The sequence below is a fragment of the Anolis carolinensis genome, chromosome 5 (genome assembly GCF_035594765.1).
Source record: "Anolis carolinensis isolate JA03-04 chromosome 5, rAnoCar3.1.pri, whole genome shotgun sequence".
Taxonomy (NCBI): Eukaryota; Metazoa; Chordata; class Lepidosauria; order Squamata; family Dactyloidae; genus Anolis; species Anolis carolinensis.
This window is the reverse complement of record NC_085845.1, coordinates 87,619,712-87,633,858: the sequence shown is the minus strand read 5'-3', so window position 1 is coordinate 87,633,858 and position 14,147 is coordinate 87,619,712. Positions and strand designations below refer to the sequence as shown.

The 14,147-nt window shown below is 39.3% G+C and overlaps 1 protein-coding gene across 1 annotated transcript in view; it reads left to right on the top strand.

The window, feature by feature from the left end:
* Positions 1 to 345: 345 nt before the first annotated feature.
* The window catches only part of gnat3 (G protein subunit alpha transducin 3), a 36,705-nt gene continuing 22,903 nt past the window's right edge, over positions 346 to 14,147 (top strand). Inside the window, exon 1 of the mRNA XM_016993983.2 lies at positions 346 to 634. Coding sequence (XP_016849472.2) covers positions 517 to 634 — 118 coding nt within the window. The 5' untranslated portion in view covers positions 346 to 516. The remainder of the gene's footprint in view (positions 635 to 14,147) is intronic.

The window sequence follows — 14,147 nt, the reverse complement described above, 5'->3', positions numbered from 1 at the left end:
AGAAACATGCATAGTTCCTTTTTTATAATTAGTTAAGGTACAGTACTTACATTGCTCTGTGGATATGTTGTCCCAGTTTTTTTGGGTAATTATTTGACAACCATTTCTACTCTCATATCTGAGTATATAGGGTAGTTCAAAGTCAGGAAGACAAAATAGAAACAAGGATAAATAGGAAAGAGATTTGAACAAATTTATTTATAGTATCTGCACATTGTTATGCTTTTAGAAATTATTTCCAGAAGATAAAAACAACAATGTGGTAGATTTACATGTCTGACATCATACTAAGCCGAACTTGATAGGCATTGGCAAAATCCCTTGTATTCTATTCTTTGGGACATGTGACAGATCAAAAGCCACTGCGTGCACACAGTGAGGACAGCCTGCAGAGAGAGAAAGAGAAGGTGGAAGGTGGAAGAAGATATTCACAGTACCATTGTAATATTTCTGCTGCGCAGCCAATTTCTGTACCTGGCATTGTGCTGGGACAATAAGTTAATATAGTTCAATAAGATGGGCAGTGGAGTCAGCTCCGAGTCTAAGGAATCAGCCAAGAGGTCACGGGAACTTGAAAAAAAGCTCCAAGAAGATGCAGTGAGAGATGCCAGGACAATCAAGTTGCTCTTATTGGGTAAATATATAATCTTTAATTCGTGTAATAGCTATATCAGTCACAGATATTGCTCCTATTGACATGAAAGGATATACAAGCATTTGATATTTCACTTGTGCCTACAATATTTTTTTTAACTGAAAAAGACATTGTATATAAAATAATAGATATGACCGGATTGTATGTATACTGCTTTTCAAAAACCAAACCGATCAGAATTATTCACTAAATCAACAAAGAGAATCTTCTTCATGCCAAGTTTACTTGCTAGATAAGGAACTATATATATAACTGAATTAGTTTATTTGGCACCTAATCCTGCCTTTGGAAGCTATCTAATAAAGCTTCAACTTGTACCACTAGTGTAGCTTATTCAGCTGCATTGCAATGGCATAAAATATGGTACTATCATTTCATTTTTCCAATATAACCTGGTGGTAGACTATAAGCCTCACCACACTAGAGCATTAATCCACTTTAAATCTGGTTTCTGCCTCCTGCAGAAGTTGGGGTTTGTAGTTTGGTGAGGTCCAGGACCTGTCTGGCTGAGCTGTTTAAAGACCCCTCCCTAAAGTGGATTTAAAGTGGACTTAAAGTGGATCTAAGCTCTAGTGTGATGAGGTCCTATAGCTGTACCCCTAAGATACTATTAGGGTTAGCTACAACCTCAAGTGCTGAGGGTTTCCAAATATGTATACAGACCTTGACACAAGGAGAAGATGCCTAGTTATATCACTGCTCCTTGGTCAGGCTGACCTCCATATATCCATTTGAAGTGGCTATGTCAATAGGAACAATTACATAAAGATATGCTTGAATACTCCTGCCAACCTAGCAGTTCGAAAACATGCAAATATGAGTAGATAAATAGGTACCACTCCAGCGGGAAGGTAACGGCGCTCCATGCAGTCATGCCGGCCACATGACCTTGAAGGTGTCTACAGACAACGCCGGCTCTTCGACTTAGAAATGGAGATGAACACCAACTCCCAGAGTCGGTCACGACTGGACTTAACGTCAGGGGGAAACCTTTACCTTTACCTATGCTTGAATACATATCTAACAATGAGAAACACTTTATCACCTACAGGCTTTCATTGTTCTGCATCTTCTATGTTTTTCATAATAATATTCTACTTTTTTAATTTTTCTAATTGGAGTCTTGCCTACTTTTTCTTTGGTTCCCAGTTGGTGTTATGGTTGAATAAATAGTTAACACAATGCCCTGCTTTAAGTAGTGGACTAAAACTGGGAGGGTAAGGTTCAAATCCGTACTCAGCCACAAAAAAAACTAAGAGCATAAGAGAAATAAAAAAAATTTGGGAGAAAAGTGGCATCAAAATAAAACCAAATAAAGACATAGTAAGTAATGACCTCATCTGGATAAGTCTTGCCAAGAAAACCTAATGTTAGGATTACCATAATTCAGAGTTCATTTGAAGGCATGTATCATGAACAGCAATGACAGCAGCAGCTGCAACAACAATAAGTAATATTTCAGTAAAGATTTGATTGCTTCCCATGCTTGTGAATATTAATTCATATAGTCTCCAGGAATTTGAAATGTGAATTTGTATAATTATCTGAGAAAAAATTCTCAGTGGTGGCTTTTTATCATCACATCTAGTCGATAATGTGTCAACTAAAATATATATTTTAGCAAGTTAATCTCTTTTATTCTTGTAAATGCTTTTAATGACCTCTCTGATGAATCATTGTCAAGTGCTACTGGATCATTTAAAGACATTTCCAAATCTGTTGCAAAATACTGAACAAAATAGTTCATGGATAATGTGGTAGGTATATACTGGAACAGAAAGGATATAAAGCCTAATTCTACATGCACAAACACAATGAAGCATTAAAAAATCTTCAGTAGCGTCTTCAGTTGTTTTTTGTTAGCCTCAACCTTCCTAGTATGCTTTATTGCCTCAGTGCCCACCAGAAATGTCTTTGACTTTGACTGACAATTGTCCTGAGTCATGACTGCAGAATAAAGTGCAGAATGCCCTAACCTCTGTCATCAACTTAGTGATCAAAAGGCGTCTTAGAGGTTGCATTTCCTCCCTTCAAGAAAGAAAATCATTAAAGCTCAGCTGTTCCCATCTATTGCACAGAGAATGAGCAGTTGCAAGGTTTATTTATTTTATTTATTTACAGTATTTATATTCCGCCCTTCTCACCCCGACGGGGACTCAGGGCAGATCACATTGCACATATAAGGCAAACATTCAATGCCATAACATAGAACAGAGACAGACGCAGGCACAGGCGGGCCTCAAACGCATGACCTCTTGGTCAGAGTGATTTGTTGCAGCTGGCTGCTAACCAGCCTGCACCACAGCCAGGCCTTGCAATTCCAAACCCTTGAGATTCTGCCATTAAATTGTTCCCACATTTAATCAGTTCCTTGACTTAGAGTGACTCCTTATTTCTGCATATCCGCTCTGTCTTGTTGTGTGAGTCCTTTATGATAACTGTGGCCTGACTCCTTATCAGACTTGTTAAAGAAAACCAGAGATGGGGTGTTTTGTTTTGTTTTTTTAAAGGAATAATAACTGTAGATTTACTAAAATTCAGCAAAACCATACACTAACTTCTAAATAATAATAATAATAACAACAACAACAACAACAACAACAACAACAATAATAATAATAGTACACACAAAGGGTCAGAAAAATTCTCAAAAGCAAGCTCAATGGAGGCAACACCATCAAGGCCATAAACACCTGGGCCATACCTGTCATAAGATATACTGCTGGCATCATAAACTGGACACAGGTGGAACTGGACAATTGGGACAGAAAAACAAGAAAAATCATGACCATTCATCATTCACTGCACCTCCGCAGTGATGTTGACCGGCTATATCTGCCTAGAAGATCAGGGGGCAGAGGACTCTTACAAGTAAAACAAGCAGTCAAAGAAGAAGAACATGCCCTGGTCGAATATGTAAAGCAAAGTGAAGAACCTGCTTTGATTGAAGTCAAAAATCAGAAACTCATCAAAACACAGCAGACAAAAAACCAATACAAGAAAACTGCACTACAAACTAGAGCTGACAGCTGGCACAACAAAACATTGCATGGAAAGTTCCTTGACAAAATTGAAGGAAAAGCTGATAAGGAGAAGACCTGGCTATGGCTCATGAATGGGGCCCTGAAGAAAGAGACAGAAGGCCTGATCCTTGCAGCCCAGGAGCAAGCCATCAGAACAAATGCAATTAAGGCCAAGATCGAAAAATCAGCTGATGACCCAAAATGCAGACTGTGCAAGGAAGCTGAAGAAACCATTGATCATATCCTCAGCTGCTGTAAGAAAATCGCTATTTATAGGTCAACGTTAGTTTATAGCCTGTGTAAAATGGTCTTACTTTTATTTCCTTCTGAATTGTCCACTTACCTTCCTGCAATGCAAAATATCCATTGCTGTAGCTGTATTCGCTGCATTTCTTGAGAGAATAAGAATGTTTTAAAACAAAAAGTATCCAGACAGACAGACTACAAACAGAGACACAACTATGTGGCCCAAATGGTTCATTGGAACTTATGCCTCAAGTATCACCTCCCAGCAGTAAAGAACTGGTGGGATCACAAACCTGCAAAAGTATTGGAGAATGAACACGCAAAGATACTGTGGGACTTCTGAATCTAGACTGACAAAGTTCTGGAACACAACACACCAGACATCACAATTGTGGAAAGGAAAAAGGTTTGGATCATTGATGTTGCCATCTCAGGTGAGAGTCACATTGACGAAAAACAACAGGAAAAACTCAGCCGCTATCAGGACCTCAACATTGAACTTCAAAGGCTCTGGCAGAAACCAGTACAGGTGGTCCCGGTGGTGATCAGCACATTGGGTGCCGTGCCAAAAGATCTCAGCCAGCATTTGGAAACAATAGACATTGACAAAATTATGATCTGCCAACTGCAAAAGGCCACCCTACTGGGATCTGCGCACATCATCCGAAAATACATCACACAGTCCTAAACACTTGGGAAGTGTTCAACTTGTGATTCTGTGATACGAAATCCAGCATATCTATCTTGTTTGCTGTGTCATAATAAAATAATACTAAATAAAAGTAAAAATAATAGTTTTATTTGTATCCTGCCCCATCTCCCCGAGAGGACTTGGGGTGACTTACAAGGCACATAAAACAGTAAAATACATAAAATATACACAAAAATAAACAAAATCAATAAAACACCAAGTAACATAAAATTAAACAGTCAGGGTTACAATAACATATGTCAATTAAGTGAAATAAGAATAAAACACAACAAGATTATAGTTAAAACAGACTATACAGACTGAGTCACTGTCCCAGCCACAAGATGGATTAAAATATCACCATTAAAATGTCAGTTAGCACTGTATTTGGGTCATTCATCATAGGTGATACCTTAACCGTTTTCAAAGGCCTGCTTAAATAGCCATGTCTTCAGTTCCTTCCAAGAAGATTGAAGTGTGGGAGCTTGCTTTATTTCCCTGGGGAGGACATTCTGAGAAGGCCCTCTCCCTCATCCTTACTATCCGTGTTTGTGATGGTGGCAGGTCCATCCCCGGCAGATCTTAGAGCCCGTACAGGTTCATAGCAGTAGATGCGGTCACATAGATAGGCTGGACCCAAACCATGTAGGGCTTTATAGGTGATAACCTGCACTTTGAATAGGGCCCGAAAACTTATAGGCAGCCAGTGGAGCTGCTTTAGGGACAAAGCTAAACTAAAGCTAGCACCAGTTAGTACCCCGACTGCCGATCTTTGTACTAGTTGTATTTTCTATTCTTACATGGCTCTTACAATATTAGAGTTTCTTCTTCTTGTCTAATTGCCCTGTCTCTCTGAAATCCACACCCTGTCTCTATCAACTCCCAAACCCAGTCTGTTCTCCCAGAGACAGTCTTTGTAGTTTTGCTACATTATTTTCACCTGCAGTCCCCTTCACATCATTCTCTGAGTATGAATGGGTGCCTCCAACCAGATTTACCCAATATCTCCTTCACAGCAGGGTAATTACTATGGGCCAAACAGACCACTGAAAGGTTTGTTGTATATCTTTCGGGCTGTGTGGCCATGTTCCAGAAGCATTCTCTCCTGATGTTTCGCCCACATCTATGGCAGGCATCTTCCAAGGTTGTGAGGTATGGATAAACTAAGTAAGGAAAGGAAAGAATATATATCTGTGTAGAGTCCAGGGTGTGGCAAGAGTCCTTTGTCACTGGGAAGCCAGCATTAATGTTTCAGTTAATCACCCTAATTAGCATTGGAAAGATTTTTGTCTCTTGCCTGGGGGCATCCTTTGTTCAGTCATTAGCTGTGATCCCGGCCATGAAAGCCTTCGACAACACAGACCACTGAAAGTTGGATCTAATTGTTCATCCTAATAATAATTTAAAAAATAAAACTTTATTTCTAGACCGCCCTCTCTCCCCAGAGGGACTCAGGGCAGTTAACATACATATAAACGGAAAACATTCAATGCCACAACTATTAAGTTGTAAAGTTTGACCTAAGTGAAGTTTGATCTGTTAAATTAATAGGCTCTCAAATCTGATTGATACAATGGTTTTACTCCATTTGAGACCAAGGGCTGGATTTTATCTTAAGACTTCAAAGGTGGATCTGAGCAATATATTTCCTCAGATGTCCTTTGGAATAGGCATACATAGTGGTGCTGTTAAAGCAGCTGCTGAAGGCATCAGAATAGTCAAAGGGCATGCATACCTCAGCTCAGTTATTAATCAAAATGGAGACTGTAATCAATCATGAAGTCAGAAGAAAACTAAAACTTGAAAGTTGCTGGAAAATGGTTAATGAAGACATTGACTACTTTGACTTTGTATACTTTGGCTCAGTCATTAATCAAAATGGAAGCTGCAGACCAAATGAATACAATAAGACTGAGACTTGGAAGGGAAGCTATGAAAGAATTAGATAAGATCCTCAGTTGAAGAGAAAAATCAGAAAATACAAAATTAGAATAATCTAGGCCAGTGTGGTCCAACCCGTGGGCTGCGAGCCGCATGCGGCCCACAAATTCATTTTTTGTTGGCCCTTGCCCTTCATACTGGGAAAATATTTTAATTTAACATTTGGAAAAAATGTCTTACATATGTAATTTGTTTTCTTTCTGGAATGTTTCTGACCCTCACATTCCTATACTAAAGTTTGATTGGCTCTCGGGTAACTAAAGGTTGGACTATACTGATCTAGGCCATAGTATTTCCAATATGTGTGTATGGTTGTGGAAGCTGAACACTGAAGAAAATCAACTCTTTTGCCAGAGTCGGGGGGCAGGGTATGTAATGCCTATGCAGAGTTGTATAGACCCCATGGACTGCATCTCAAGACAGAGAGGAAAGTGTGTTTTGGGTAGCTCCAATGGAGCTACCTGCAATTTTTTTGCCCTTCTGATGGATAGGGTAGTAATTTGCCTTGTCCCATCCCCACCATGTGATGGGGAAGGAGGGAGGGTGTGCGGGGCTGATGTTTCACTGGCAACTACCAGTGAAATGGCACAGCAAAATGGCACAGGGGTCATGTGAGAATAAATCAAGCTAGAACTCTCTCTAGAATCCAGTAGAAGCCAGAATGCCTAAACTTAGGCTATTGCACTTTGGACATATCATGAAACGCACAGTAAATAGGGTAGAGGAAAGGAGTGAGATCACATTACATATAGATTGATTCTATCAAGGAAACCAGCATTCTGAGCATGTAAGGTCTGGGCAGCTAATTGATTACCTGTCATTCATAAGTTACGTATAAATTGATGTTGACTTGAGAGCAACTAGCTACAAAAGTAGAGAGTTTTATGGCACAGAACTAGTGCTTGTTTCCCTCTCCCAACTAATCCAGTTTCCTTTACAGTAGAGTCTCACTTATCCAACATAAACGGGCCGACAGAACGTTCGATAAGTGAAAATGTTGGATAATGGGGAGGGACTAAGCCTATTAAATATCAAATTACATTATGATTTTACAAATTAAGTACCAGAACGATAATTGTTCTACAACAAATCGACAGAAAAAGCAGTTCAATACACGGTAACATAACGTAGTAATTACTGTATTTACGAATTTAGCCCCAAAACATCACAATGTATTGAAAACATTGACTACAAAAGCATTGATTATGAAAAGGCCGACTGCGTTGGATAATACAGAATGTCGGATAAGTGGAAGTTGGCTAAGCGAGACTCTACTGTAATTTGTTATACCTTTTTGGATTATAAACCTGAGAGCAGAAGCAATTTTATTACTAATCTATTTGAAATTCTCTCTGAACTCTTTTCCACTTAAAAGTGTCATGAAATTATCGTCATCACAACCACCATCCCCTTGAACCTCCAGATTTAATTTGAAAGTATTTCTCGGTCAAATATTCACAGCAACATTATGATACACCACAGAACTTTATACATGCTAGGCATGCTCTACTTTCACAAGGATTATCCTGAGCTCCACAGAACAGATTATTATCACATAAGGACCAGATGTCAGCATTGTTTCTTTTGCAATATGCAAGCCAGTAAATGTATGAATAAGAAAAGATCTGCGCCTAGTGACTAAGAAGCCCTTGTTACATGAAAGGAAACCAACACTCTTATTGCTTCTAGACTTGTATTATTGAAGGGAACATTTCAAATATTGGCAAGAGGGTTTTTAATGGTAATGTATTCAAGATTAAATGAAGCTACCAAAATTGGAGGAACTAGTTCATCAGCAATAAGCTTTCCACAAACGAAATGCTAACTCTGAGTAGAGATGAAATTCCCTCAGTCCTGATTTCTCCCCATTTTTCCTAATTTCACTTGCATTCTCGCTTTTAGTTTACAAGTTAACAAGATTTTTATTTTTGTGAATGGCAAAATACATTTTGCAAGTTTTCTTGCATTAATTTTTTGTATCCCTTTCCCCATTTACTACATTTTAAAAATAACAAAATAGCATGATCCATTGTACATTATGTTCTCAAAAATTAACTCCAAGTATCACCATGTGTCTATTTATAAAGTGATGTGCAACTCAGGAGTTGTGAAATGAATACTTTCATTGAGCACACAATAGTATCTATGTGTGTATGTGTGAGGTTGTTTTTATGTGTGTGTGTGGTTGGGATTTATTGTCCACTCCACACAATAATTGTCCATGTCATGGGAAAGGAAAGTCTTCAGTGAGAAAGAAATATTTCAGTTAGTATGAGAAATACTGTTATCCATCATATTTCTGAGTCTTGCGATTTAGTGCTCCAGGAAGATGTGTACACAAATGTGCATGTATATTATTGGAGAAATGAACCAAAAATTAGGATGAAATTGCTTTTGAAAGAATACATTGGAGACTAATATGGACTAATACGGAAATTGGGTAAAATCTACAGAAGACTGAAAATTGAATATAAACAGATTGATCCATCCCTGTGCAAAGTCTTATAATTCTATTATGGAGGGTGCATCTACATTGTAGAATTAGTGCCATTAAACACCACTTTTTAATATTTTATTGGATTTTATATTTATAATCATAACTGTAGTACTTCCCTTTCTTTAACATTTGCTTTCCAAATCATCCTATATTTTCCCTCACTCCCTCACCCTCCCTCCTCAACCACAGTATACTTCTACTAATCTTGCAGGTCCAGCCACAGATAAAGTCTTTGTATTTTTTCCTTTGATGTAATCGTTGGCTCCTCTGTTTTTCACCCAGTTGAAGTAGTCCTTCCATCTATTTGTAATGTCCTTTTGTTTGTTCGTTCTTGTTACTTGCTTAGTCATAATTCCTGCAATGCCTCACAACACTGGATCATATATATAATCATTCCAATTACTTAATGTCCATTTCGATTTGTCTTTCCATCCTCTAGCAATCACCACCTGTGCTACTCTTATTGTCACTTTAAATAACTCTTCGCAGTTGGTTTTTATACTTGGATGATCCAACACTCCCCAAAGTAGCAAATCATTATTATTTGTATTTTTATCTTCAATAACGCCTGAGTTTTTCCTTGTAAAGTGTTCCCTCACTACTTCGCGGTTCACTTTTCGCAGATTCGCTGTTTCGCAGTTTTTCAATAAACTCTAAAAGAATATTATAAATCATTAAAAAATACAATTTACAGCCTAAGGAAGGGAGGAAGGAGAAGCTGAAGGAAGAGAAAAGGAGCCCAAGCGGCAATGGGAGGAGAAGGAGGCAACACACGATTGGTTGATAAAGACTTAAAATAGTGTATAACTACTAAAATAATGTATAAATATTAAAATAAATATAGTTCCCCTACTTAGCGGATTTTCACTTATTGCGGGTGGTCCTGGAATGTAACCCCCACGATAAGTGAGGGAACACTGTATCATTGGCCATTTTTTAAAATTTAGAACATTCCCACCACATATGTGAATAAGTACCTTTTTCTTTATTACAATACCAACACTTCAAATTCTTCCCTTTTAGCATGTAAGCCAATTGTTCAGGAGTTCTATACCATCTTAATACCATCATTAAACACCACTTGAACTGCCATGACTCCATGGTATGAACTCATAGGAGCTATAGTTTTACAAGTTCTATAGACTTCTGTGCCAAAGGTCCCTTCCACACAGCTGTATAAAATCCCACATTTTCTGCTAAGAACTGGAATATATATATGTCAGTGTGGACTTAGATAACCCAGTTCAAAGCAGATATTGTGGGATTTTCTGCCTTGATATTCTGGGTTATATGGCTGTGCGGAAGGGCCCAAAGAGATGGTGCCTCACCAAACTACAAGCCCCAGGTTTCCATAGCATTGGGCCATTACAGTTCAAATTGCATTGATTCTACAGTGTAGATTCACCCCCAGGAAATACTTTTGTTCTCATGGCACACTGATGTGCTTGGAGATAATTTGGAGATTAGTATTCTAACTATTTTTGTAATTTAGCTTGGTGATTCAGATGCAGTGGACAGAAACTCATTTGGCTGTGATCTTTCATTCTTTCCTGTACTTTGCATGTATATGACTCTCAAGAGCCATCTCTGTTCTGTAGTAAAAACATTGCATTCAATGACATTTTAAAAATCAGTTCTGGTTTATTCAGAAATGCATTTAAAAGCTACTGGGGACTGATTGTGAATTTGCAAGTCTCAAATGCAAAAGCTGACAAAGTTGTCATCATTATGTGGAGTTAGCAGATGGCTGTTTCAAGCAACTTTGCATAACCACAGACTGAATAAATCTTCCATGTTTTCCTTTCTCTTACATTGTGGGTTTCAGAGACTGTTTTCCCTATGTTTGACTGTTTGTCATTATTCATTTGCTTAAATTAGGGACAAATTACACTGTAGATGTAAATTCATGTAATAAATCTCTGTTACCTTGTTTTGGAGGGGCAGTAAAAAAAAATGAGAATTTCAAAACAAGCTCTGCAGACTGATTTTTAATGGTGGGATGGTTGAGGCAGAAGGGGAAAAGAATAATATAACTTCTTCACTAAATGGCTGTCTTCAACCCTTCCCACTGCTTCAAAATAATCTCTTGAGCTGCTTTCCTCCTGGATAGCAAAGACATGTTTATATTTGTAATCATACATCTAGAACTGATAGAGCAAGCATGGGCAAACTAAGGCCCAAGGGCCGGATGAGGCCCCTGGGCGCTTACCTCAGACTCTCCTCATTTTTCCTGTCCTCTTGGCATAAGGATGTGATGACCCACCACATCCTTATGCGTAAAGGATGGAGAGGAAGGCACATAGCAGCTGAGAGCCCTCTAGAGTGCTCTCAGCCACCACATGTCTCACCCTCCTCCCGGCATAAGGACTGTGCGAACAGCCCTTTCCTTATGCTGGGAGGATGGTTCGAGGAAGGCATGCAAGCGGTTGTGAGTCCTCCAGAGCACTCTTGGATGTCACCTGTCTCACCCTCCTCCCGGCATAATGCTGAGAGGACAGCCCGAAGATCAAGGGAAGAGAACTGGGGAAGAGGATCGGGGCAGTTGCCACATGTCTCATTTTCTTCCTGGCATAAGGATGAGGTGAGCAGCCAGGTGGGCAACCTGAGGATTACCCGAGCCATGCCCCACCCCCTCCTGGCCCTCTCCCTCCTAGGTTCATCCTACCTAGTGTGTGTCTGGCCACCCTCCCTCCTGGTCTGGCCCTCCCACCCTGGCCAACAATGTGGCCCCATGGCAAAAAAATTTGCCCATGCCTGTGATAGAGGTATCTTAAAAAGTTTGGGAGTGATGTTGTCGAAGGCTTTCATGGCTGGGATCACAGGGTTGTTGCATGTTTTCCGGGCTGTATGGCCATGTTCTAGAAGTATTTTCTCCTGACGTTTCGCCCACATCTATGGTAGGCATCCTCAGAGGTTGTGAGTTTGGGAGTGATATTGTTGAGTCAGGGAAATGGAAGAAAAGGATTAATTGTATCTTCCCTCCCTCCTTTCTCCCAAATGTTGTTTTGGTTTTCATTATGTACATTTTAATGGCATGACTAGAGCACATCTACACTATAGGACAATGATGGGCAAGCTTTTGTGCTTGGTGTGTCAAAATTCACCAAAAAACCTAGCATGACTTGGGTGGTGTGTCACTTTGAGAAAAAAAACCATAATTTCACAATATGTATAGTTTAAATAACAAAAATATATAATTGCAATATATAACTGTATTTAATAAATCAAAAACTATTTACTACCATTATTTCCATGTACAACAGTCTATGGTACCTCTTGCAGTTTCCATGGTGATTTCTCTCTTTTCTAGTTTCAATGTAGTCATGAATAATGAATAATAATATAATAGTAATAATATGATAATATATTACAATTATATATATATATATATATATATATATATATATATATATATATATGTAATGTGCATAATTCCCATGGACTAAACAACAAAACCACTGGACCAAATCGCATCAAATTTGGCCACAAAAGACATAGTCATCCAATCAATCTGCATGTGGCAGCGTGGCAGCAAAAATGGCTAGGTGTGTCAGTGCTGACACGTGTGTCATAGGTTGGCCATCACAGCTATAGGACTATGATAGTTTTGGCACCATTTTTAACTGCTGTGGCTCAGCACCATAGAATAATGGTAGTTGTAGCTTTACAAAGTCTTTAGCCTTTTCTGCCAAAGATCACTGGATCCTCGCCAAACTACAAATCTCAGGAGTCCATAGTGTTGAGCCATGGCAGTTAAAGTGATGTCAAATTTAATTAATTCTGCAAGTAGATGTCGAACCTCAGGTTAGCTTCACCTTGCTAAAGACACCAGGCTGCACACAGATCGTAGTCTTTTGTAGTTTATTAGGAAATAAGGAAAAGATAGTTCATAAAAGGTAAAAGTTCAGTTCAAAAAGATAGTTAAAAAAACAAGGCTATAAGAACAAATCCATGGAGACATTAAACATGAAGCAAGGTCCTTAAAACAAAACCAAAGTCCCAGAAACGAGGATACATCCAGGCTGTAAGATAATGCAGGAAAGCAGAATTAGTTCTTGATTCAAGCGAGGAAATGCTTTGACGAAGATTTCCCTCTCAGCAGACTGTTTTAATAGCATACCATGAAGGCATTTCTTTGCCCTTTGAACTCCCTCTTATTTGCTATTCTGAGGCTTTTACGCAACCCCCGAAATTGCAAACGACTAGCCCGATCTAGAGATGCGGCCTCATCATCGCTTTCAAAGCCACAGGGCTTGTTAGTGTTATCAGGCTGGGAGCTACTCTCCCTTTCTGCTTCTTGCACCTGAAAACCATCATCAGTAACAACAAACCTCCCTGCCCCTCATCTCCCACAGCAGGGACATCCTGCACCTGAATCCCATCTTCTTGAAACTGCATCCCAGAATCCTCATCAGAGTCACACAAAGGCTGAGTCACAACAATAGATGCACCCTACCTTACTGCAGTCAATTTTCTTAATCTTTTTTTTAATGGAACTGTTTGATTCAGCGTATTTTATTATTTCAGAGCTGGAAGGCAAATTAAAATAATCTAAGTGTAGTTCAATATCTTTTTCAAACAATATGGCATTAGATGGGTTATGTGGCTGGATCATTGACAAATTCCACTAGAGGTCAGGTTATACATGGCAGTCCTTAAATGATGAATATCAATAGATGACTGTGTAGATTAACTTCCATTTCAACTGTCAGTGCTTTTGAAGGAAGGTAATACAAGGCCCCTGGTGGCACAGTGTCTTAAAGCGCTGTGCTGCTGAACTTGCGGACCAAAAGGTCCGAGGTTCAAATCCCCAGAGCAGAATGAATGCCCTCTGTTAGCCCCATCTCCTGCCAACTTAGCAGTTCGAAAGCATGCAAATGTGAGTAGATCAATAGGCACCGTTCCGGCGGGAAGGTAACGACGCTCCATGCAGTCATGCCGGCCACATAACCTTGGAGGTGTCTATGGACAACGCCGGCTCTTTGGCTTAGAAATGGAGATGAGCACCCACCCCCAGAGTCACAACTGGACTTAACGTCAAGAGAAACCTTTGCCTTTTAATACAACCATTTGGCCTGGAAAAAGGGAGAGATG